Source organism: Gopherus evgoodei, chromosome 4 (assembly GCF_007399415.2).
Source record: "Gopherus evgoodei ecotype Sinaloan lineage chromosome 4, rGopEvg1_v1.p, whole genome shotgun sequence".
Classification (NCBI taxonomy): Eukaryota; Metazoa; Chordata; order Testudines; family Testudinidae; genus Gopherus; species Gopherus evgoodei.
The window spans coordinates 7,007,227-7,029,525 of NC_044325.1; the positions used below are offsets into that span (position 1 = coordinate 7,007,227).

The 22,299-nt window shown below is 38.3% G+C and overlaps 1 protein-coding gene across 1 annotated transcript in view; it reads right to left on the reverse strand.

The window, feature by feature from the left end:
• Positions 1 to 4,376: 4,376 nt before the first annotated feature.
• The window catches only part of POLE2 (DNA polymerase epsilon 2, accessory subunit), a 29,738-nt gene continuing 11,815 nt past the window's right edge, over positions 4,377 to 22,299 (reverse strand). The window contains exons 7-19 of the mRNA XM_030562806.1: positions 21,255 to 21,338; positions 19,653 to 19,709; positions 19,168 to 19,216; positions 18,242 to 18,314; positions 16,799 to 16,971; positions 14,655 to 14,744; positions 14,379 to 14,433; positions 12,551 to 12,610; positions 12,374 to 12,451; positions 11,723 to 11,831; positions 9,202 to 9,378; positions 8,897 to 8,964; positions 4,377 to 6,603 (exon numbers count right to left, since the gene is read on the reverse strand). Coding sequence (XP_030418666.1) covers positions 6,585 to 6,603; positions 8,897 to 8,964; positions 9,202 to 9,378; positions 11,723 to 11,831; positions 12,374 to 12,451; positions 12,551 to 12,610; positions 14,379 to 14,433; positions 14,655 to 14,744; positions 16,799 to 16,971; positions 18,242 to 18,314; positions 19,168 to 19,216; positions 19,653 to 19,709; positions 21,255 to 21,338 — 1,092 coding nt within the window. The 3' untranslated portion in view covers positions 4,377 to 6,584. The remainder of the gene's footprint in view (positions 6,604 to 8,896; positions 8,965 to 9,201; positions 9,379 to 11,722; positions 11,832 to 12,373; positions 12,452 to 12,550; positions 12,611 to 14,378; positions 14,434 to 14,654; positions 14,745 to 16,798; positions 16,972 to 18,241; positions 18,315 to 19,167; positions 19,217 to 19,652; positions 19,710 to 21,254; positions 21,339 to 22,299) is intronic.

Genomic DNA, 22,299 nt, shown 5'->3' on the forward strand with positions numbered 1-22,299 from the left:
AGTAAAAAGTTGTGTCTGTAATTTAGATGGTAAATTTTACAGGGTTTTTCAGCTTATAGACACTAGAGAGAAGCCTCCCCCCAGCAAAATACAATTTAAAATACTTCCAGCAAAATACACATTTGCAAATACAGAAAACAATCAAAAGACTAAACTCGCCTTTTTCCTGGTACTTACTAAAATTAGAACAGAAGAGATTTTTTCAGAAAGATTGGAGGAATCAGCTTACATGTCTAGTCCCTCTCAGAACCCAGAGAGAACACAGACAAAGAAAGAACACACAAAGACTTCCCTCCACCGAGATTTGAAAGTATCTTGTCTCCTGATTAGTCCTCTGGTCAGGTGTTCCAGGTTCACTGTTAACTCTTTACAGGTGAAAGAGACATTAACCCTTAACTATCTGTTTATGACAGATGGAGATTCCACCACCTCCCTAGGTAACCCATTCCAGTGCTTCACCACCCTCTTAATGAAATAGTGTTTCCTAATATCCAACCCAGGCCTCCCGCACTGTAACTTAAGGCCATTGCTGCTTGTTCTGTCATCTGCCACCACTGAGAACAGCTAAGCTCCATCGTCTTTGAAGCCCCCCTTCAGGTAGTTGAAGGCTGCTATCAAATCCCACCTCACTTTTCTCTTCTGCAGACTAAACAAGCCCAGTTCCATCAGCCTCTCCTCATAAATCATGTGCCCCAGCCCCCTAATCATTTTCATTGCCCTCCGCTGGACTCACTCCAATTTGGCCACATCCTTTCTGTAGTGGGGGCCCCAAAACACGATGCAATACTCACCGTGCCAAATAGAGGGGAATAATCACTTTCCTCGATCTGCTGGCAATGCTCCTACTAATGCAGCCCAATATGCTGTTAGCCTTCCTGGCAACAAGGGCACACTGCTGACTCATGTCCAGCTTCTTACCCACTGTAATCCCCTGGTTCTTTTCTGCAGAACTGCTGTGCAGCCAGTTGGTTCCCAGGCTGTAGCAATCATCTTACCACTAGTTGGAAATCTCTCCAGGATAGCAAAGAATTTCTGAAGGTAGCAATACATTTTCCCCCAGCTCGTGCAGAGGCATCTAGCTTAAAGCCCCAGTGTCATGTTAACCTTCAGAGTCTCTTTAAACTTTTATTTTCTTTTTTTAAAAAGGTCAAAGCTTTCAGTTAAGGTGTGAAGTCTCCCACTGAGGCTCTTTAATATGGTTAAATAAGTAACAAGGTTAAAGGCCACTGTGGGTAAGAGCTATTCAGGTTTACACAAAGAGGAGGAGAAAAGGCTAGCCTTTTTTAAGAAACATTTCTTCAAATGATTTTTTAAAAAGTTGTTTCCCATTGGAAGGGCTTTGTTAATTTTGAGTGAAAATAGCTTGTGAAAGTGTCTGAGACTTAGAAAGAAGCACCACTCAGACATGGAAGGTTTTTCTCATGATGCATAAACTTCAAGTATCCACAGCACATTAAGCATATTCATTACTGCCCAGCTTTCTACTGGAAACAACTTTGTTACTTCATTTAAGTTATTTATAACTTTTTTATTTTTAGCCTCCAACTTTAAATGTGGGTCTAGCTTTAATAATTATAGGATTAATTTCTTTTTTATATGTTGAGCAACATAAGGGCTATACTGGGCCAGATCAATAATCCATCTAACCTAGTATCCTGTCTTCTGCTAGTGGCCAGTGCCAAATGATTCAGAGGGAAGGAACAGAATAGGTCAATTTATCAAGTGATCAACCCCCTGTTGTCCAGTCCTAGTGTACAGCTGTCACAAATTTAGGGACACCCAGAGTATAGGATTGCTACTTCTGACCATCTTGGCTAATAGTCATTGATGGACCTATCCTTAATCCAAGGTTTTTTAAAATCCAGTTATACTTCTGGCTTTTACAACATTCCATGGAAACAAGTTCCACAGGTTGATTATGCATTGCATGTATTCCTTATGTTTGTTTTAAACTTGCAGCCTAATTTCATTGGACCCTGGTTCTAGTGTTCTGTAAAGAGGTATATAATACTTCCCTATTTACTTTCTCAACATCATTCATCATTTTATAGACTTCTGTTATATTCCCCTTATCTTTTCTAAACTGAACAGTCCCATGCTTTTTAATCTCTTCTCCTGTGGAAGCTGTTCCATACCCCTAAATCACCTTTGTTGCCTTTCTCTGTATCTTTTCCAATTCTGATATATCTTTTTGGGAGAGGTAGACCAGAACTGCATGTAGTATTCAAGATGTCAGTGTATCTTGGATTTATATAGTGCAATTATGATATCTGCTATCTATCCCTTTCCTAATGGTTCCTAACATTGTGCTAGCTTTTTTGACTGCTCCTGCACATTGAGTGGATGTTTTCAGAGAACTAGCCACAATAACTCCAAGATCCCTTCCTTGAGTGGTAACAGCTAATTTAGAATCTATCATTTAGTATGTATAGTTACAATGTTTTTCAATGTATCAACATTGAATTTCATGTCTTTTTGCTGCCCAGCCATCCAGTTGTATGAGATCCCTTTGTAACTCTTTAGTTAGCTTCGGACTTGAGTATCTTAAGTAATTTTTTTATCTACTGCAGACTTGCCACCTTACTGTTTACCTCTCTGTCCAGATAATTTATGAATATGTTTAAAGGCACAGGTCCCCATACAGATTTGAGGGATCCCATTGTTTACCACATTCCATTATGAAAACTGACTATTCCTATCCTTCACTTCCTATCTTTCAGGCAGTTATTGATCCAAGAGAGAATCTTCCCTCTTATCCCATGACTGCTTACTTTGCTTAAGAACCTTTGGTGTGGAACTTTGTCAAAGGCTTTCTGAAGGTCCAAACACCCTATATCAACTGCTTCACTCTTGTCTACGTGGTTGTTGACACCCTGAAAGAATTCTAATAGATTGGTGAGGCATGAGTTCCCTTTACAAAAGTCATGTTGATCCTCCCCCAACATATCGTATCCATCTTTGGGTCTGATACTTCTGTTTTTTACTATTGTGTGAACCACTTTGATTGGCACAGCAGTTAGGTTTACCAGTCTGTAATTGCCAAGATCACCTCTGGAGCTTTTTCTTAAAAATGGTGTCACATGACATTCACTATCCTCCAGTCATCTGGTACTGAGGCTGATTTAAACAAACAGTTACATACCTTTAGTAGTTCTGCAGTTTCATATTTGAGTTCCTTCAGAACTCAGGTGAATACCACCTGGTCCTGGTTACTTATTACTGTTTAAAATATCAATTTGTTCCAAAATCTTCTCTACAGCCATCTCAATCTGGGACAGGTCCTCAGATTTGTAACCTAAAAAAAATGGTTTATGTGTGGGAATCTCCCTCACATCCTCTGCAGTGAAGACCAGTGCAAATAATTCATTTAGCTTTTTGGCAACAGCCTTGTCTTGGTTGAGTGCTTTTTTGGCACCTTGATCATCCAGGTGCCCCACTGATTGGCAGGCTTTCTTCTCATATACTTAAATATTTTTTGCTCGCTTCAAATTCTATTTTGGCCTCCATCATTATACCTTTACACTTGACTTGCCAGAGTTTGGGCTACTTTCTATTCTCCTTAGTAGGATTTGACTTCCAATTTTTAAAGGATGCGTTTTTGTCTCTGTCTGCCTCTTTATGCAGTCTAGCCATGGAGGCATTTTTTTGGCCCTTACTGATGTTTGGTTTTTTTGAGGTATATATTCAGGCCAAGGGCAAGTCTACACTAGAAACAATACATTGGCGCAGCTGCACTGGGTCTGGTGAAGATGGGCTATGCCAACAGGAGAGCACTCTCCCATTAGCATAATTACTTCACCTCGGTGAGAGGCAGAAGCTGTGTCGGTGGGAGAGTGTCTTCCGCCGACATCGCACCAGTGTGGACAGCACTTGGGTTGCTGTAGCTTGCATTGCTCAGGAGGGTGTGTCTTTTTCACACTCTAGGCTACGTTAGTTAGATCAACGTAAGCAGTAGTGTAGTCCTGCCCCAAGCCTCTGTTTTGATGTTGCCTGCAAGTTTCATGGAAACTATTTAACATGTCACTCTTGTGCTTATTCCTTTTAATTTCCATTTAACTAGTTCTCATTTTTTGGTAATTCCCCTTTTTGAAGCTAAATGCTACTCTGGTAGGTTTCTCTGGTATTTCCCCCTCTACAATGATGTTAAATTTAATTACATTATAGTTGCTGTTACTGAGTGACTCAGCTATATTCACCTCTTGGGCCAGATCCTGTACTCCACTTAGGACTAAATCAAGAATTGCCTCTCCTCTTGTGGGTTCCAGGATTAGCTGCTCCAAGAAGCAGTCCTTAGTGGTGTCCAGACCTTTTATCTCTGCATCCCATCCTGAGGTACGTTTTTGTAGCCTCTCTACTCTCCCTGAGCATTTCACAGTCACTGTCACAATCCTGGTCATGTGGTCTGTAATATATTCCTACTGCTATACTCTTATTATTCAAGCAGGGAACGTCTGTCCATAGAAATTCTATGGTACTGTTTGATTCATCTAAGATTTTTACTATATGACTATGCCTTCTTTCACATACAGTGCAACTTACCGACCAATGCAACCTACTCTGTCATTCCTTTGTATTTTGTACCCTGTATAAGCATATTCCACTGAGCTTCTGTGATGCCTGTTGTATGAATATCCTCCTTTAATACTAGACACTTAGGTTCACCCATCTCAGCATTTAGACTTCTAGCATTTGTATACCAGCACAAAATGTGTCAATATTTGTCTGCATTCATGTGATGTAACTGAATGGGACTCTTTCATTTGACTGTTTCTGCCTCTCCTCTTTACTGGAATATAGGGAGGATTTATTAAAGGGGATACTCTAAGCCAGTGGTTCTCAACCAGGCATGTGTGTACCTCTGGGGGTACTCAACTCATCCAGATCAGTGTTTCTTAACATGGGGGTTGCCACCCCCAGGGGGTCACAGGATGGGTGTGGGGGAGTTGCAACGCTGGCATTAGGGGGATGGCAAGCAGGGCAGTTGCCTGCCACACCACAGGGGGCACCACAAAGCTAAGTTACATGGTTCAGCCCCCGGCAGTGGGGCTTTGGCTTCGGCCAAGACGCATAAGGGAAAAACAGGCTCAAGTATCACACTGAAATGTAAGTACAATATTTATATTCCAATTGATTTATAAATTATATGGAATTAAATGAAAGTCAGCCATTTTTCAGTAATGCTGTGACACTTGTATTCTTATGTTTGATAGTTTAAGTGAGGTGAAACTTGAGGTACACAGACAAATCACACTCTTGAAAAGGGTATGGTAGTCTAGAAAGGTTGAGAACCACAGCTCTAAGGGATGTCTCTGTCCAAAATCTGTGCTCTTCCACAATTGTTGGCTTTCCCGTAGTTCTTAGTTTAAAAAGTCCTCTATGACCTTTTTAATTCTGCATTCCAGCAATCTGGTTCCGCTTTGGTTTAGGTCCTTCCTGTACAGGCTCCTTTCCCAAAAGGTTCCTCAGTTTCTAATAAACCAAAATCCCTCTTCCCAACACTGTTGTCTCATCCCTGCATTGAGCCTCTGCCGTTCTGCCTAACTGGCCCTGTGTGTGGGACTGGAAACATTTCAGAGAATGCTACTAAATTTGGTCTCCAGAACCTGTCTCCTACCTTTCCCTATGTCCTTGGTATCTACCAAAACAAGGTCAAGCAGTTAGATACTTTAATGTTCCTGGCTTGTTTCCAAGGTGTCTTTATTGGATCAGGTGCAAGAATGGTGTTAGTGCAGAACTGTCAAAATTACTATAGTCTAAAATATTTTTGCAGTTGCTCTTCAAAGAAGATTCTGCCTCTCACAAATAATTTTGTCTATCATGTGATTCAGTGTCTGTCCAAATGCCTCTAACATTTACATTTCAAAGATATTTCTAATTCTGTACAGACACTACGGCATAAAATACTTCACTGAGGAAATGTTTTATGTCACACTCTTTAGCAGCCAAGCTCAAATCTTTCTGTGTATGCCAAAGGAAGCCTTTGATTGCCAGTACTTTTTTCTCCTCACTGATATTTCACTGGATTTCATCAAACACGGCAATATAGCCAAGATCAGGTGCAGGCTACTCTATGCTGGTTCCAAAGGGGACTAAGCAAATATTTAGGGCACATACTTACTTTTAAACTGTCAAATCAAGTGTAGAATAAATCATACAAAACTGTTCAAGAAAGAAATCTATATATGTGTGTCAGAAGTAGATCCTGACTTAAAAAAGACTAGCACAAGGTTAAAAAACAAAATTATCAAAAGAGGCACACAATTTTGAATATGTACTTAATGTTTAAATATAAAATATATACAGTCTGGGTATATCTTTTAATTGCATCTCCACTTCTAGTTTTCGATCTTGCAAGTTAATTCATACATACAGTATATTATGAATCCTTCATTCTTCTAAGAAATTAACAGTGACATTTTTTTCCTGTAAAATTTATTTACAAAATTTAAGTCTTTTGCACTGACATTTAAATATGAATAATCTCACACACAATAAAATAAATCCATAACCATATGAAACAATCTAAAATTAGTTCTTCAGTATGTTGGAACAGAATGTTTGACTTCATGCAGTCTTTCAGAAATTCAGAGATCTTGAAGTTTGCTGAAAATATTAAAAACAATATTTAATTTTTAAAACATGCATCATTTCTTGAAACCAATTCACTTACTACCATTATGCTCTTCCATACCTGAAAAGTTTAATAAAGTCTTAAATATTTGAACAGATTTACTGCCTTTTTGTGGGGTATTTTCTATCTTCCGGTTTATTTTTATGGGTTTATACCAGCCATTAAAAAACAAACAAACCAACCAACCAACCATCTAGACAGACTTATTAACTGAATCACAAAGCTCTATTTAATACAATAAATATTTTTCAAAAGCTTCTATTGTAATTAATTCAAAATGAAGCCGATCTCATCACAACAGTAAACCTACTATACAAAGCTTTCTGTTTCCAATAGATTTTGACTGGCCTTTTTTCCAATCACTGTCCAGACCAGATGAAGTTTACAGGTGTAAAATACTGGAAATCTAAAACTAACCAACACTTGTTGACTAGACCTAGGCACAATACAGCACCACCTCCACTGAGGCTGCCAGATGTCCAGTTTTTTACCAGAAAACCCAGTCAAAAAGGGACGTGTAGTGTCTTGATTGGACACCAAAAGTCCAGTTACGAGGAAGGGGGGGTGGGGTGGGAGGAGCACCAGGTCATCAACCTGCACCAGGTCCCTACTCAACCAGGGCTGACTCCTACCTGCATCTTGTGGGCGGGCAGGCTCCCCGTCAAGGGCTGCAGTTCTCTGGCAGTGCAAAAGCAAAGGGAGCCCAGCTGGGCGGTGGTAGGGGTGGGGACAGACGATTGAGGGATGATGAAGGAGGAGAGCAGGGGGTTGGGCATGGGGGAAGAGGCAGGACAGGGGGAGGTTCTGGCACTCCTGCAGTAGTGTCTGGTTTTCAGAAATTAGAAAGTTGGCAACCCTAACCTCTTTAAGTTAATTACTTACTTTCATCATTGCCATTGAGCTTGAGGTACTGAAAAGTGTAAGGTACTTTTTTTTTTGTTAAACATACTGATTTTATTATTTTATCACCTAAATTTTTATTATAATTTGTAAATTTATGGTTTGTATTGTAGGGATTCAGGACCCTGAATACACATATATTTATGTATAAAGTATGTCAAAAATTGTGTTAGTTATTGGAACATTTGCATCCAGATACTGTTAAGATATTGTTGCATTTAATAAATAAATAAGCAAATACAAATTCATGTTAGTGGAAAATGACCAGTTCCTGCCCTGAGGTTTGTGTACTTCACTCCATTAGCTTCAATGGGACCTGCATGTTTGTTTCTGAAGGCAAAAACTGACTTTCACTTCACTGTCCCCAAGTACGCTATGTATGAGTACAAGTAGACCCCTGGGGGGTAACCAGAGAAGATGTTCTTTTGTCTATATCATTAGAACATAAGAACAGCTGTACTGGGTCAAACCAAAGGTCCAGCTAGCCCAGTATCCTGTCTACTGACAGTGGCCAATGCCAGGTGCCCCAGAGGGAGTTAACCTAACAGGTAATGATCAAGTGATCTCTCATCTGCCATCCCTCTCACCCTCTTACAAACAGAGTCTAGGGACACCATTCCTTACCCCATCCTGGCTAATAGCCATAATGGACTTAACTGGATAAATTCATGGAGGTTCTCTTTTAAACGCTGTTATAGTCCCAGCCTTCACAACCTCCTCAAGTAAGAAGTTCCACAAGTTGACTGTGCGCTGTGTGAAGAACTTCCTTTTATTTGTTTTAAACCTGCTGCCCATTAATTTCATTTGGTGACCCCTAGTTCTTGTATTATGGGAATAAGTAAATAACTTTTCCTTATCTACTTTCTCCACATCACTCATGATTTTATATACCTCTATCATATCCCCCCTTAGTCTCCTCTTTTCCAAGCTGAAGAGGCCTAGCCTCTTTAATCTCTCCTCATATGGGACTCATTCCAAACCCCTAATCGTTTTAGTTGCCCTTCAGAACCTTTTCTAGTGCCAGTATATCTTTTCTGATATGAGACCATATCTGTATGCAGTATTCAAGATATGGGCATAAGATGGATTTATATAAGGGCAATAATATATTCTCAGTCTTATTCTCTATCCCCTTTTTAATGATTCCTAACATCCTGTTTGCTTTTGTTTTTGTTTCTTAATTTGGGGTATGCATTGAAGTTGGGCCTCTATTATGGTGTCTTTAAGAAGTGCCCATGCAGCTTGCAGGGATTTCACTTTAGTCACTGTACCTTTTAAATATTCCTGTTCATTCTCAGAAGAAAGCAAGCAGAAAGTAGTTATGTTCGTCATATGTTAATAACATCAGGTCCTGAAGCTATTTACCTGTCTTCTACTGTTTTGTTGGAGGGATAGAACACCTTGAATGAAAATCCACTTCTTGGAAAAGAACCCTATAATGAAAAATACACCAAACTTGTGTCAGCAGTCTGGAGTGTTATTGTGCAAAGAACAAAGTGTAACTCCTCTCTTTTTGTCTGTTAACCATACAATAGTTTCCCTGCTATATTTGGTCTACTAAGAATACTTAAAATAATGTCATTGATTAAATTCAGTTTTAAAGGTATACAGTTCTCTGCTTATTGGAGATGTAGCATCCTTATTTTGGTGAAGCATAAAGAAAATCTTACAGGATTTATGCAAAGGCAGTCAGTATTAGTAACGGTGAAAGGATCATATTTATCTGCAGTGACGATCAGATCTGGCACAGGGTACACTCTCAAGGTGTAATCATATGCCCAAACTACAGGGCTGACATAAAGTGGAAGTGGAGTCAGATGTCCTTGTGATAATATAGTCTTTACAAACTGCAAGACAAAAAGAAAAGAAAAGAATCAAAATGAAATATTCAACCAACCAAAATTCACGTTTGCCATATCAGAATTATTCCATGGATCGTACTGTGTTTGAAGAACCAGCAGCCACTGTTAATGGATGCATTACATACATGTGACTCTATGGTTCCACTGATATTAATGAAGACCCGAATATGCCATAAAGTCAATATTATGGCAAGGTTTTCCCCTCCCATTAAGTTGCTTTAATGATGCAGACTGAAAAGGAAGAGGGCACTATGGGTACAACACAATGCAGCTCTCAGAGGGAAAATGCTTGGGGTCATGCAGAAAGCATCCTTGCTGACACATACAATAGAAGGGAGAAAGGTGTTTTTGTCATAAAGATTTGTGGCATGCGTGAACCCACAAAATGAAGATTTGTAAATTTTGTTTTTGACTGGGTTGCTCTTGACACAAAAAGGCTCCACTGTTGTGTGACGCAGTAAGCGGGGAGGGATAGCTCAGTGGTTTGAGCATTGCCCTGCTAAACCCCGAGTTGAGAGTTCACTCCTTGAGGGGGCCACTTAGGGATCTGGGGCAAAATCAGTACTTGGTCCTGCTAGTGAAGGCAGGGGACTGGATTTGACGACCTTTCAGGGTCCCTTCCAGCTTTATGAGATAGGTATATATCCATATGTTATAAGGAAGCCTCAGAGACAAATAGGTGCCAAGTTCTGCAAGCCCTGGGTACCCACAAACAAAACTATATAAACTCAGCCACCATTCTGACCCCTGGAATATCAAGGCACAACAGGATATATTGTGCTAAACCTTTCATTAAGAAGTCAGAATTTCTTGGCACAATAGCTATTACTGGCAACGCACACACTCAGAACACTAGTTGCTAGAAAGTTCCAAACTTGTGCACATAGGTGCCTGGACCCCAGCAATGGGATCCAGAGAGACAAGGACTCAGAGAACTCTGAATGCTGCCAGTTTGTGTTAGATCTTCAGTTATTTTACTATGGAACTTGCTTCTGAAGTAGTAACATACGCACTGAACTCTTTTTACAATACTGTCCTGTCATCAAACATTCGGACTATTATGAGGTTTTGTTATATTGAGGTAAGTGATACGGAACTAAAAGGTACATAAATCTTGTATAAAACACTGTAAATCAAGGAGATCTTAACAAGAAATGTTGGGAATTGTAGCCAATTATTATTTTTAGTATTCATATATCATGTGATGTGATAATCAGTATGTTATATGATATATATTCATTGTATGTTAATTAGAGTTGATTTGTAGGATGATAAAAGTATAAGATTAATCAGTATTTAAAGGAACCAAGAATTAGATATGAGTAAGACAAGTTGAAATGCAAGACCTGTAGGCCAAAGCCTGCAAGACTTTAGCTTAGCTATTTTAGGATTTGGCGACAAGAAATTATTGCGCAAGACAAGGATAGAGAAATAACCCAAGAGATGATAGGAAAGAGGTATTAATCGGTAACATTGCAAAAGTACAGCTTAGAAGATTAAAATTAAATCATAAAATGCTGAAACAACAAATATTGCCTCTTAACACGTGCCCTAACTGCAGACAAAGGTGGTACATCAATGTTGACAAGAACCTACCCAGCCTATAGAATTTGGGGTCCCTTGTGTTTCCAGGGGACATAAACCAATAAGAAAGAGAGGGTTGACACTCACAGAATGTGAGTATAGATCAGTGGTTCTCAAACTTTTGTACTGGTGACCCCTTTCACATATCAAGCCTCTAAGTGCAACCCCCCTTATAAATTAAAAACAAACACTTTTTTATGTATTTAACACCATTGTAAATGCTGAATGCAAAGCAGGGTTTGGGGTGCAGGCTGACAGCTCGCAACCCCCCATATAATAACCTCACAACTCCCTGAGGGATCCTGATCCCAGTTTGAGAACCCCGGTATAGACAGACTCACAGTATAAAAGGGGTGCCCGTAGCAGGGAAATTGGGCTTCCTATGGGAAACTCCAGCAGGAACCACTCTCGTAGTGATAGTCCAATCCATGAGAGGGCCATCAGACGCTAATACCATCCAGGAGAGTGTGAGTAGGTATGTAGGTATAACTAGTTCAGTTCCTATGGACTTGTATAATGTATATGTTGTGACATTTACAGTTTTGTTGGTAACTTTAATAAAACTCCTAAAAGATAGATGCGCTTGTTGTTATTTGCCTATGGTTTTATGTGTTCCTATGAACTCTAATTCTAGAACTAACAGAGGTGACTCTGGAGAACTTGAGCCTGTAGCTGCAGAGCTGAATCCACTGAGGGATAATTACCATTAAATAGAATAAAAGGCTACAGCATACTCTTAACTTACATGGTTAGGAATATCCAAGTTGGTGCTAGGAAAGCGGACGCAATTTCTGCACATTTTATTTACTAAATCTTCACGAAAGATGATGATTTCTTGTGTGCAGTATTGAACCCTGAATAGAAAATAGTGAATGAAATTTTAATTTTCCTGGCATTGGAATGAAGTAATAAATGTTAAGAAAGCCTGGAAAAATATTTCAATGTCAATCTCTTCCCTACTGTTTATAGCTACAAAAATTAAAGATAAATTGCAATTAAAACCACTGTCTCCAAATCCTGACAGCACACTTCCCTTCCTTTCAAATATAGAAAAGTAAACACATTGGATCTGAGCTGTCTTTGTTTATATTTCTGCTACTGAACTTTTAGATGAGGGAAGAATATAAGATAATTGCACACTATGTACAGATACTAATTTTAAGGGATACATAAACTTCTTTATTCCTCAATGAATACAAGTAGAAAAGGTTTCAAAGTAAAATGTACCTTTTACTGCTAATGTTTAAAAGTAATTTACCTCTAATATATTTATTGTAGCTATCACACATTTTAAGAATGTTACTTCTACACACAAACTGGTCACTCACTAAAACAATATGAAAAATAGCAATAGGTGTTTGGCATTCTCTGGTTACTATAAAAGTCACACATTTACCTGCAAGGATTTGTAGTGAAAACTGAAAATGGCACATGCTGTCTGAATTCACTAGTGATGTTTTCAGCCAGTGGTGGCCTACAACAAAAAGAGTAACATTGCAGAAGATTTGTATGCTCTTTAGCAATATAGTACTAGAAAGTTCTTAAAATTAGAAAAACCATGTAGCAAACTTGCCTTGGCAAAATTGAACCAGGACCAGGATCTTCAGGACCAGGAACAAACACAAATCGACTGCTATAAATAATTTAATGCATAACTTATGTTTAATATAGTCAAAATTGCAATTATCTAAATTTAAGCTACATATTATCAATGGATATAAACTGGACACTAGGAAATTTAGACTTGAAATTAGACCAAGGTTTCTAACCATTAGAGGAGTGAAGTTCTGGAACAGCCTTCCAAGGGGAATAGTGGGGGCAAAAGACATCTGGCTTCAAGACTAAGCTTGATAAGTTTATGGGGGGGATGGTATGATGGGATAGCCTAATTTTGGCAATTAATTCATCTTTGATTATTAGCAGGTAAATATGCCCAATGGTCTGTGATGGGATGGGATCTGAGTTACTACAGAGAATTCTTTCCTGGGTGCTGGCTGGTGAGTCTTGCCCACATGCTCAGGGTTTAACTGATTGCCATATTTGGGGTCAGGGCAGATTGGCAGAGGCCCTGGAGATTTTTCGCGTTCCTCTGCAGCATGAGGCACAGGTCACTTGCTGGAGGATTTTCTGCACCTTGAGGTCTTTAAACTATGATTTGAGGACTTCAATAACTCAGACATAGGTTAGGGATTTGTTACAGGAGTGAGTGAGTGGGTGAGATTCTGTGGCCTGCATTGTGTAGGAGGTCAGACTAGATGATCATAATGGTCCCTTCTGACCTTAAACTCTATAAGTATCAAATTATACAGATGCTTAAGTAATGTTACTCTATGGGTACCCACTTTGGTGAGCAGCTCCAGTAAATTGAGTTCTGTTATTACAAATTCAGAGCATCAGAAGATGGAGAGGATGAGCCTGGCTATCCCTGCCTTTCCCTCCGTACCCTCAAATCCATGTAGTAGTAGTAGTATTTATTTGTATGACTATAGAAGCTTTAGTCACAGACCAGGGCCCCATTGTGCTAGGTGCTGTACAAACACAAAACAAAATGAATCTGTGCTCAAAGAGCTTACATCAAAATATAAGACGAGATGACAGATGAACAAACAGACAAGTGAACACAAGGAAACAATGAGAATATGGGTTGGCATTATTGGCAATGGTGTCAGCAAAGCAGTGGCCTAACCACTGTCAAGTTTTTTGTAGGCATCACAGCAAAAGTGAATTTTGAAGAGGGTTTTGTGGGAAGGGTCAGCCCCACAGCCATGAAGGAGGCTTTGAAAGATCAGAGAAACAGAAACAATAAAGTGTAGGGAGATCATTTACAGGTGCTCCCTTTCTACTACTTTGCTTCTAAAATAATGGCTGTTTGGGGGAGAGGTGGAAAAGAAATGGGTCTTTATCAAGCCAATATTTCTGATAATGCTTTCTGGGGCTTGCACAGCTTGAAGGCCTGCAGCTGCTTCTAGCAGTGTAAGAACTTACATTTGAATTTATAAAATCCAGCTTAGGCCCTGGTCTTGCAGCAAGCTTTGCATGGGCAAACCCCCACACTGGGCACCAGGCGGGCACAGAAGTTCACCTGAATAGCATTCTGGCAAGATCAGGGGCTATAAATAATGTACATGAAAACAGTTCCAGAGCTGGAGAATTGGTCTAACTTTTGTTCAACAAACTAGCTCACGTTACACAGCTATCACAGGCTGGATCCAAACCTTACACACCGCCCAAAATAATATGACCTTGTTTCAACACTGTGGCATGGTACTTGTGAACAGCTACACAATCATAGCTGACCCATAGTAATTAATGAAGTATTTAAAAGTCATTAGCACAGCTATGCTGTTAACTTTTTCACATAATAAACATAACTTTACCATTATGAAGCATTTGATACATACCTTTTATGAATGCTGGGGTATTCACATATTATGTCAGCAAGAGCCTTGAGGGAATCTGAAGTCAGAAAAAAATGCATTTAAAGATTTCTTATGACACTGTCTGTCTGGACACTAAAATTATGTACTTCATGAACTGTTCATACTTTTTAATATGTCTAAAATACTTTCTCTCCTAAAACATTCAAAATGTAATACAAGTTAAAAAGTATATATTTTAATCAATATTTGTTGCCCATTTAATGTACAATAAATATCTGGCTACAAAGACTGTCATACCTTTTAGGGACTGAATTTGATTTTTTCCATATGGTGCAGATGAAAAATTTCCACAAAAGAAAAAACAAGTTGGAGGCACAGAGGAGTAACCTGGGAAAGATACATGAACATTACACTCAGTATTACTTTGTACTTTAGTATTCTTCACTGATGAACAGTTCACCCTCCAGTCTGTTTCATTAGGATCAGAAGCTGGGGCAGTGCTTCCAGCTTTATCACTGTTAATGTGGCCAAGCAATTATTTTACAGCAGGAATTTAGGAGACAGCTTGCATAATTATTTATAACTATTTAGAAGGGAACAGGATTGAGATGCACCATCTCATTTACAGGGAATCCTCCGTTATCTGCAGCAACAACAACACAGGGTCTGCTCCAGCTCCAGACTTCAGTAGGAGCAGATTAGGCCAATAGTTAGTATTTCCACACAAAAGCAATCAAATCACACCAGATTTATTCAAAATAAATACACTAATTTTAAAAATACCTACTTTCCCTTTCAAATAGTAAAAAGGACAGATACCCTTACAGTATCTGTAAGATGTGTGATATATGTTCCAAAGTCTGAGTGCGTGAACACACGCCTCTCTCTCCACTAAAAAGTAATTCCAGCACACTGCAGTGTATTTACTTATTCTTTCTTTAGATTGTTAATTAGAGGTACCTTCTAAACAGTCTAAGTCTCTCTGACAAATATTTTAAATTCAACAAATCACAAAAAGAAACAGCAACCCAATAACACAAAATACTACTAAGTAATCCAACAAATTATAATAACCAAAATAAACCAAATTCCCAATAAAAATTAACAAGAACGAGTACTGAGGCTCTTTTATATGTCTCTGATTTACATCCCCATTTTTTAAATTATTCTATTCCAGGCTCAAGTTTTGTTCCACTGGCTTAAAATTCAATTGATAAATGAGGCATCTAACAAAAGGTTTTATGTCAGGAAAAATTAAACTCCTAACCAATGTCTCTACTCTGATATTTCTCCCAAATATTACTGTATGTTTTTAAAAAGCATGCCATATTTATTTATCTATATTATAAATAAAACTCTTATTTGAACTAATTTTTGATATAGTAAATCTATTACATGCATCCTAAAAAGTAGGCTACTTAACTGATCAAGATCCCTTTATTACTTTATCATATGCAATCTTATACCAGTTTAATTATTTTGACAAATGTTGACAAGAAGTAACTTAACTGGTTTCCATAATGTCTGATACTAGTATAGAGTTTGATAATTTGTCTCCAATTTTCAATAAATTGAAAGTAATTTCCCATGTATGATTTTATTTTTTCCACCTCCAAACATTTGCATTCTATCCAAGGCAGAGAATACATTTTGTTCCAAACGTATGTTGGAACACCAAGAAGCAACTCATGGATCACAGAGACATTTGCTGTACAAGACCTGTCAACACTACTAATGTAATGACGGGGGAGAAACAGTGCATATTTTAAGAATAATCATAGCATGTTCTTACTGCTAAAACCAGCAAGGGCACAAGAGGCAGTATTAGAGTCCATAATGGAAAAGGTTTCTTTAAAAAAAAAAAAAAAAAAAAAAAAAAAAAGGCCAAGGAAGAAACAAGGCAAACATTCTTGTCACATCACATAACATGGCTACAACTCAAAACAATATTTTTACTAAAGGAAACATAGAGAACTATCTGAGCTCACAACTTTTTACAAAAAACACAATGCAGATCAATTAAAAAAACTGTTAGAGAGGGGTCCAAATAAGAAAAATAATACAAGCCATGAATCAGAGCTGCAACCACTTAAAGAAAGATTGACTTTTCATCAGAACCGGGTATAGATTTGGCAGGGTTCTACACTCCATAAGATGTGCCCCATGTAACTCTCTCTCTCTAATTGTAAGGTTATCCAGTCATGTGTTTATGCTGACAGTAGCATGTGGCTAGTGACTATTACGCTGCTGCCCCAGCTTTTATCAGCATCTGCTTAATAGTGACAGATTAGTTGTGGTGTTTTTTTGTCAAGTTGTGATATGACAACTCTTGTTTTGGCAAAAGAACCTATTAAAGGTCAGAAAGCATAAAGCCAAACCAAACTGCTGAAACATTCTTCAACATAAGGATCAGTTAAAAAAGCAAACAACACTGCACCTACCTGAAAACATAGTGTGAAGCTTTTCTAACACTTCCACCTGGTCCAGCCAAACATCAGAAACAAAAACAAACATGGCATCTTCATTTTCATCCTCCAGTTGTTTCAGTTTTGCAGAAGCTTTTACTGACGTTGAAGAAGGCCCTCCAAAAAAGTTTATGTTTCCATAATATGCCCTACATAATTAAAAACAATATTTTGTCATTCTTCAGGTTTTTATTTATTTTAACATGTTTACTGCTGCCGTAGTTAAGAGCCACTCAAGAGTGGGACCCCTCTGTGCTAGGTACAAATAGTAGATGGTCCCTGCCCTTAAGAGCTTACAATCTAAATATACCAGGCAGACACAGGATGGGAAAGGGGTAGAACATACAAGCAGAATGAACAATGTGGTAGCAGCAAAGAGCATCTTGGTTCCACAACTTAATTAAATTAACTTATTTATTTTGGGTGAGTTTACCTTAGGCGGGGATCAGCTAAATAGAAAGAAATGGGAAGGGGAGAAGAGGATAACGGGCAGGTGTGGAGTGAAGGTGAGGTGAAGAGACTGTGAAGGAGGAGTCGGGGGATCAGCACAGGGCAGAGAAAGTACCATCAAACTGTAGAAAGTTCTTTGAATGTCCAGAGATCTGAAAGGTCCCTTTCTTTGGCTTCTTCCACCATCCTGGGACCTAATGCCCACCAGAGTAGGGGGGTTCTCCCCTGCACAGTTCTGAACTCAGAAGGCTGCTGGAGGAAAGGGTGGCCCCGGTTAATTGTCATTTTACCCCTTACTTTCCTCTCCACTCCCTCCTACTGTGCAGCAGTCCCTGGTTTGGCTGCTTCTGCCTCTACTTGCTGGAGTTTCTGCTTGGAGTCTCTGTTAATCTCTTTTTCTTCCCAAATCATGTCTGGCTATGACCCATTTTCCCGATTAATTTAAATTTTTATTATGAAAAATCTTTGCTAATTGAACATTAGAAAAGATGACATTCAGTATCTATATGGGGAGGGGGAGGAATCGAAGAGAGGTGAAGACAGAAAAGGGAGTCATCCAGACATTAAGCATGGGCTTTGACTTGCTAAACTTGAACACATTCTCATTGGTATTTTGGTCCTGGGTTCTCTTTCACATTCATCCTCAGAACAATCCTTGCATCCCATTGCTTCATTTCTATGCAGTAGTTTCCCAATCTCTATCTGACAAGGGGTTATATCATTATCAATATTAATGTACAAAAGGCCTAATCTAAAGCCCGTTAACCACTGGGACTCTTTCCACTGACACAATGGGATTTGGATCAGGCTCAAATGGACCAGCAAGATATAAAAGTCAATGCAACATTTTTAAGAAAGAAAGGAAAGCACACCATTGATATTCTACAAATAACAAACAATAGTAGTACTTTGAAAGATATAACAAAATATGAGAAGTCAGAATGAAGTAATTAAAAGTTATTTTTATACCTAGTGGTAGCAGAAGGCTCAGTGGGTGGAAATCCAAAAGCATTCACGTGGAATATTTGATCCTCATACCAGCCTACGAAGTTTAATCCCCGCCCCACAGAAATGCATTTTAGTGAATTGAACATATCTTTAACACTGTATTTTATACTAACATTGTTTCAATTTAACAAACAGTAAAAGCTCAAAAATATGAAAATGACACTACTTCCACCCTTTCTTATTTATTTTCCATTTAGTTAATTATGAAATTTTAAAAATATTATGTATTATCATAAAATAAGAAATTGTTGATATTATGTAGATATTGTATTATGTATGTTGAAATTATTTATATTTTATAAAGTAAAGTGCTACCAATAAGAAAAATTGTCCACCTGAATTTATGCCAATATAGACACCAAAAGCCCCAATTCTGCACTTAGACACATGTGCTCAAATTTACTACTGTGTGTAGTCCCATCACAGTGTTTGCAGGATTAGGGCCTTACTAACAAGATAAAGCATTTTGCAATCTGAAAATATTGTATTTTCCTCATTAAATTATTTTCTAGTCCCACACAGACATTGTCACTATTTCCTTTCCCCAGTTTAGTTACTTTTTTCTTCATGCACATCCTCTCCACACAAACTGAACACCCAGTCTTGAGAAGTGCTAAGCACTGTTGGGTCCCACTGATTTCACTGGAAAAAGAGCACTCAGAACCTCTCAAGGTTGAACCCCATAAGACAGCGATTGGCTGTGAAAGACCCAAGCTCAGGGGCAAGAGTTTCCATCACCCACTCAGTTCACAGACAAACCTCATTAACATAAATACTGACTTAAATCATGTGCTTTTTTATCCAGCTCAAGAGGGTATATTGTTACAATAATGGTCCGAAGAGAAAGGATAACATTTTTAAAAAGTTAGCAAAAAAATTTGTTTTACCTTCTGCCAAAACAAAGCATGACTCAGTATATAAACCACTGTGGAACTGGTGCAAAGCTGTTAAGTACAATGTTCTTGTTAGATGGGGATACTGAAAGAAATTCCATTAAAATCTATTTTATAGGTGGTGTAGAGAGTAAGACTGGTTGGGGGCAGTGTAAATGCATTACATGCTGAGTGAGAGTAAGGTGATCAACCTGGTAGTTGGCTGCATGGATAGCATATGAACAGGAACATCCCCCAACTCCAGACAGGTTTCCAAGAGGCAGAATACAAACCCCACTGCAACAAACCTAACCCTATTACAACAAGCCCTTTGTGTGTCTTCAAACTCAGTTACAAGCATGGAAAAAAGTGGAGGACTGCAGTTGTGTATGTGTACTTTTAAAATGTAATCGTTCGCCTTTTTAAACTGTGAAATGACACAGTTCTACAGTAATTTTTCTGAAAACTTCTTAAATCCTTAAGTTGTATAGAAAGGATATTGCTTTACTAAGGTCTAGCTGAACAATTCCTGTAGGATCTTCCAAGAAAAATTTTCCCTAAAAAGTAAAATAAAAAAAAAAATCAAAAGCATATCAAAATAATGTATACCTCTAGATCAGGGGTAGGCAAACTAAGGCATGAGCGGATTTCCAGTGGCACTCACACTGCTTGGGTTCTGGCCGGGGGGGTGGGGGGGGCTCTTCATTTTAATTTAATTTTAAATGAAGCTTCTTAAACATTTTTAAAACCTTATTTACTTTACATACAACAACAGTTTAGTTATATATTATAGACTTATAGAAAGAGATCTTCTGAAAACATTAAAATGTATTACTGGCAGGCGAAACCTTAAATTAGAGTGAATAAATGAAGACTCGGCACAGCACTGCTGAAAGGTTGCTGACCCCTGCTCTAGATCAATGGAGATTGTGCTATTACACTCCAGAGAGAACAAATATAGAGTTCACATTATTGTCAGGGACCCTGTTGACCCCTAAAATCAGAGCTGACAACAGGGAAAAAAGCACTCATTTCCCCATCTCCAGCAAGTGCTGCATGGGGCTGCATACTGGGGAAGACATTATGGGAAAATAGGTTAACCCTTTTTCCTATATTTGTTCGGTACCTACTTATCCTTAGACACTGGTTCAGAGAATTTATGACTCCAATGGCAATTACCCTTTGCTAGAATGTTGGCCAAAGTAGATCTCACACAAACTCCCAAACCATTCTCACAGAACTGATTACTCAGGCACCAACAGGACCTACTGCTGGTTTCTTCATAACAAAAACAAAGATTTTAATTGTGCTAGTCCATGCCAAACAAACCAATTTCCAAAACCAACCCTCAACCTAATCACCTCTGATTTTAGCCAACAACTTACCTCAGTGATAGAACCAGATTATCATTAGGCACACAGCATATTTTTGGCTTCAATTTGATTTTTAACAAGTTTCAAGACATATAAAGGGAAAGCATTTGATATACTTATTCAAGAAAAATCATGTCAGATGTTTAAATTTAGAGACTATATCGTTTTACCTTTCCTAGAGACTCGAAACATACCATATTGCAAAAAATGCTTTTAGTTTATGAATCTAGCAATGACTTAAGTGAATGTTTTTATTTCACACAGTGCAACCTTAGAGAATTAAAAACAATCATCTGATGTAAAATATTTTACAATTTCATCCTTTAACTGCAGAAGTTGTTTCGATTTTTATATCCTCCTTCATTATTGCAAGAGGTATAAAAAAATGAACTGGCAAGTTCAGACATAACATTTCAGGATTTCAGTGGTTGAAGTTGGAACTCTCTAGAAACTGTCTAACAGTCCAGATTTACAGGAAGTTGAAGTGCTACAAAATTCTGTCCTTGGAAGAGAAAAATGCAGTTATCCTTATGTTATTGACTGTTCCTAAGAAAGTGTTTCATATAAAAGACTTTTCCTGCATCATTTAAGTCAAGAGGGTTTTGCCATTGACTTAAATAGAAGCAGGATCAGGCCATAATTGAGATATTTAAGCCATATAATTTTTTTAAAATATTGTATTGCTGAAAGCATAACAACTAAAAGACCCCATAATAAAATGTATCCTACCTCTTTTAGTTGTGTTATCATCCCAAGAACAATCACTTCCCCAACTTTAGCTGTATTGCCCAACAGAGTTTCTACTGTTTTAAGCTGGAATCAAAGAGTGAAGTAGGTGAGATTTTAATTACACCTTCTATAAGTCTGTTCTTAAATAAGCAAGTTAAGTACTGCACAGTACATGCTATAGTTTATATACATAAATTAGTTATAATATGATTCCGTTTTACTGGTAACTTGAGGATACATTTGTGTGTCATACGCACCAGTGTTTAGGGAAAAAAAAAGTTGTTAATAATGGCTACTATGTTAAAATTGTTCAGTGGCTGAAAGAAAAATGGTAAAAATATGAGTAGTTTAATTTACAAATGGATTAAAATTAAACATACGGGGCCAAATTTCTGCCCTGGAATAAATGTTGTCAATGGTAGCAACACACAGTTATGAGCAGAACAGAATTTGAACCACAGAGCTAGCCCACAAGTCATTTGGTAATACCAGTCGCTTTTAGTTAAGAGTCATGGTTAGAAGGACTCATGACAACACATGATTCTCCACAGTTCTGGAAATGCGACACAGCTGATAACAAAAGTCCTGTGCAAGGAAGGTGCAGTCTGCATCACTACCAAGAAACCGTATTGTTGGGTCACAGATTGGCATTATACTCTAATCAGAAGAAGCAACCTTCTTAGTGTCAGCATATTGGGGCAGGGATACCTCAGTGGTTTGAGCATTGGCCTGCTAAATCCAGGGTTGAGAGTTCAATCCTTGAGGAGGCCACTTAGGAATTTGGGGCAAAAAATCAGTACTTGGTCCTGCTAGGGAAGGCAGGAGGCTGGACTTGATGACTTTTTGAGGTCCCTTCCAGTTCTAGGAGATAGGTATATCTCCTATTTATTATTATGTTCCTGGTGACAGGAGGGAGACGTAGCAGTCAAGAAAGTAATATACTAGTATAGAATTAAGAGGGATTTATCCCATCTGAATTTAGATCTATTTATTTTGCTCTTTCAAAGCCTTTGCAGTGCTTTCAATATGGAGAAAAAGGAAGAGT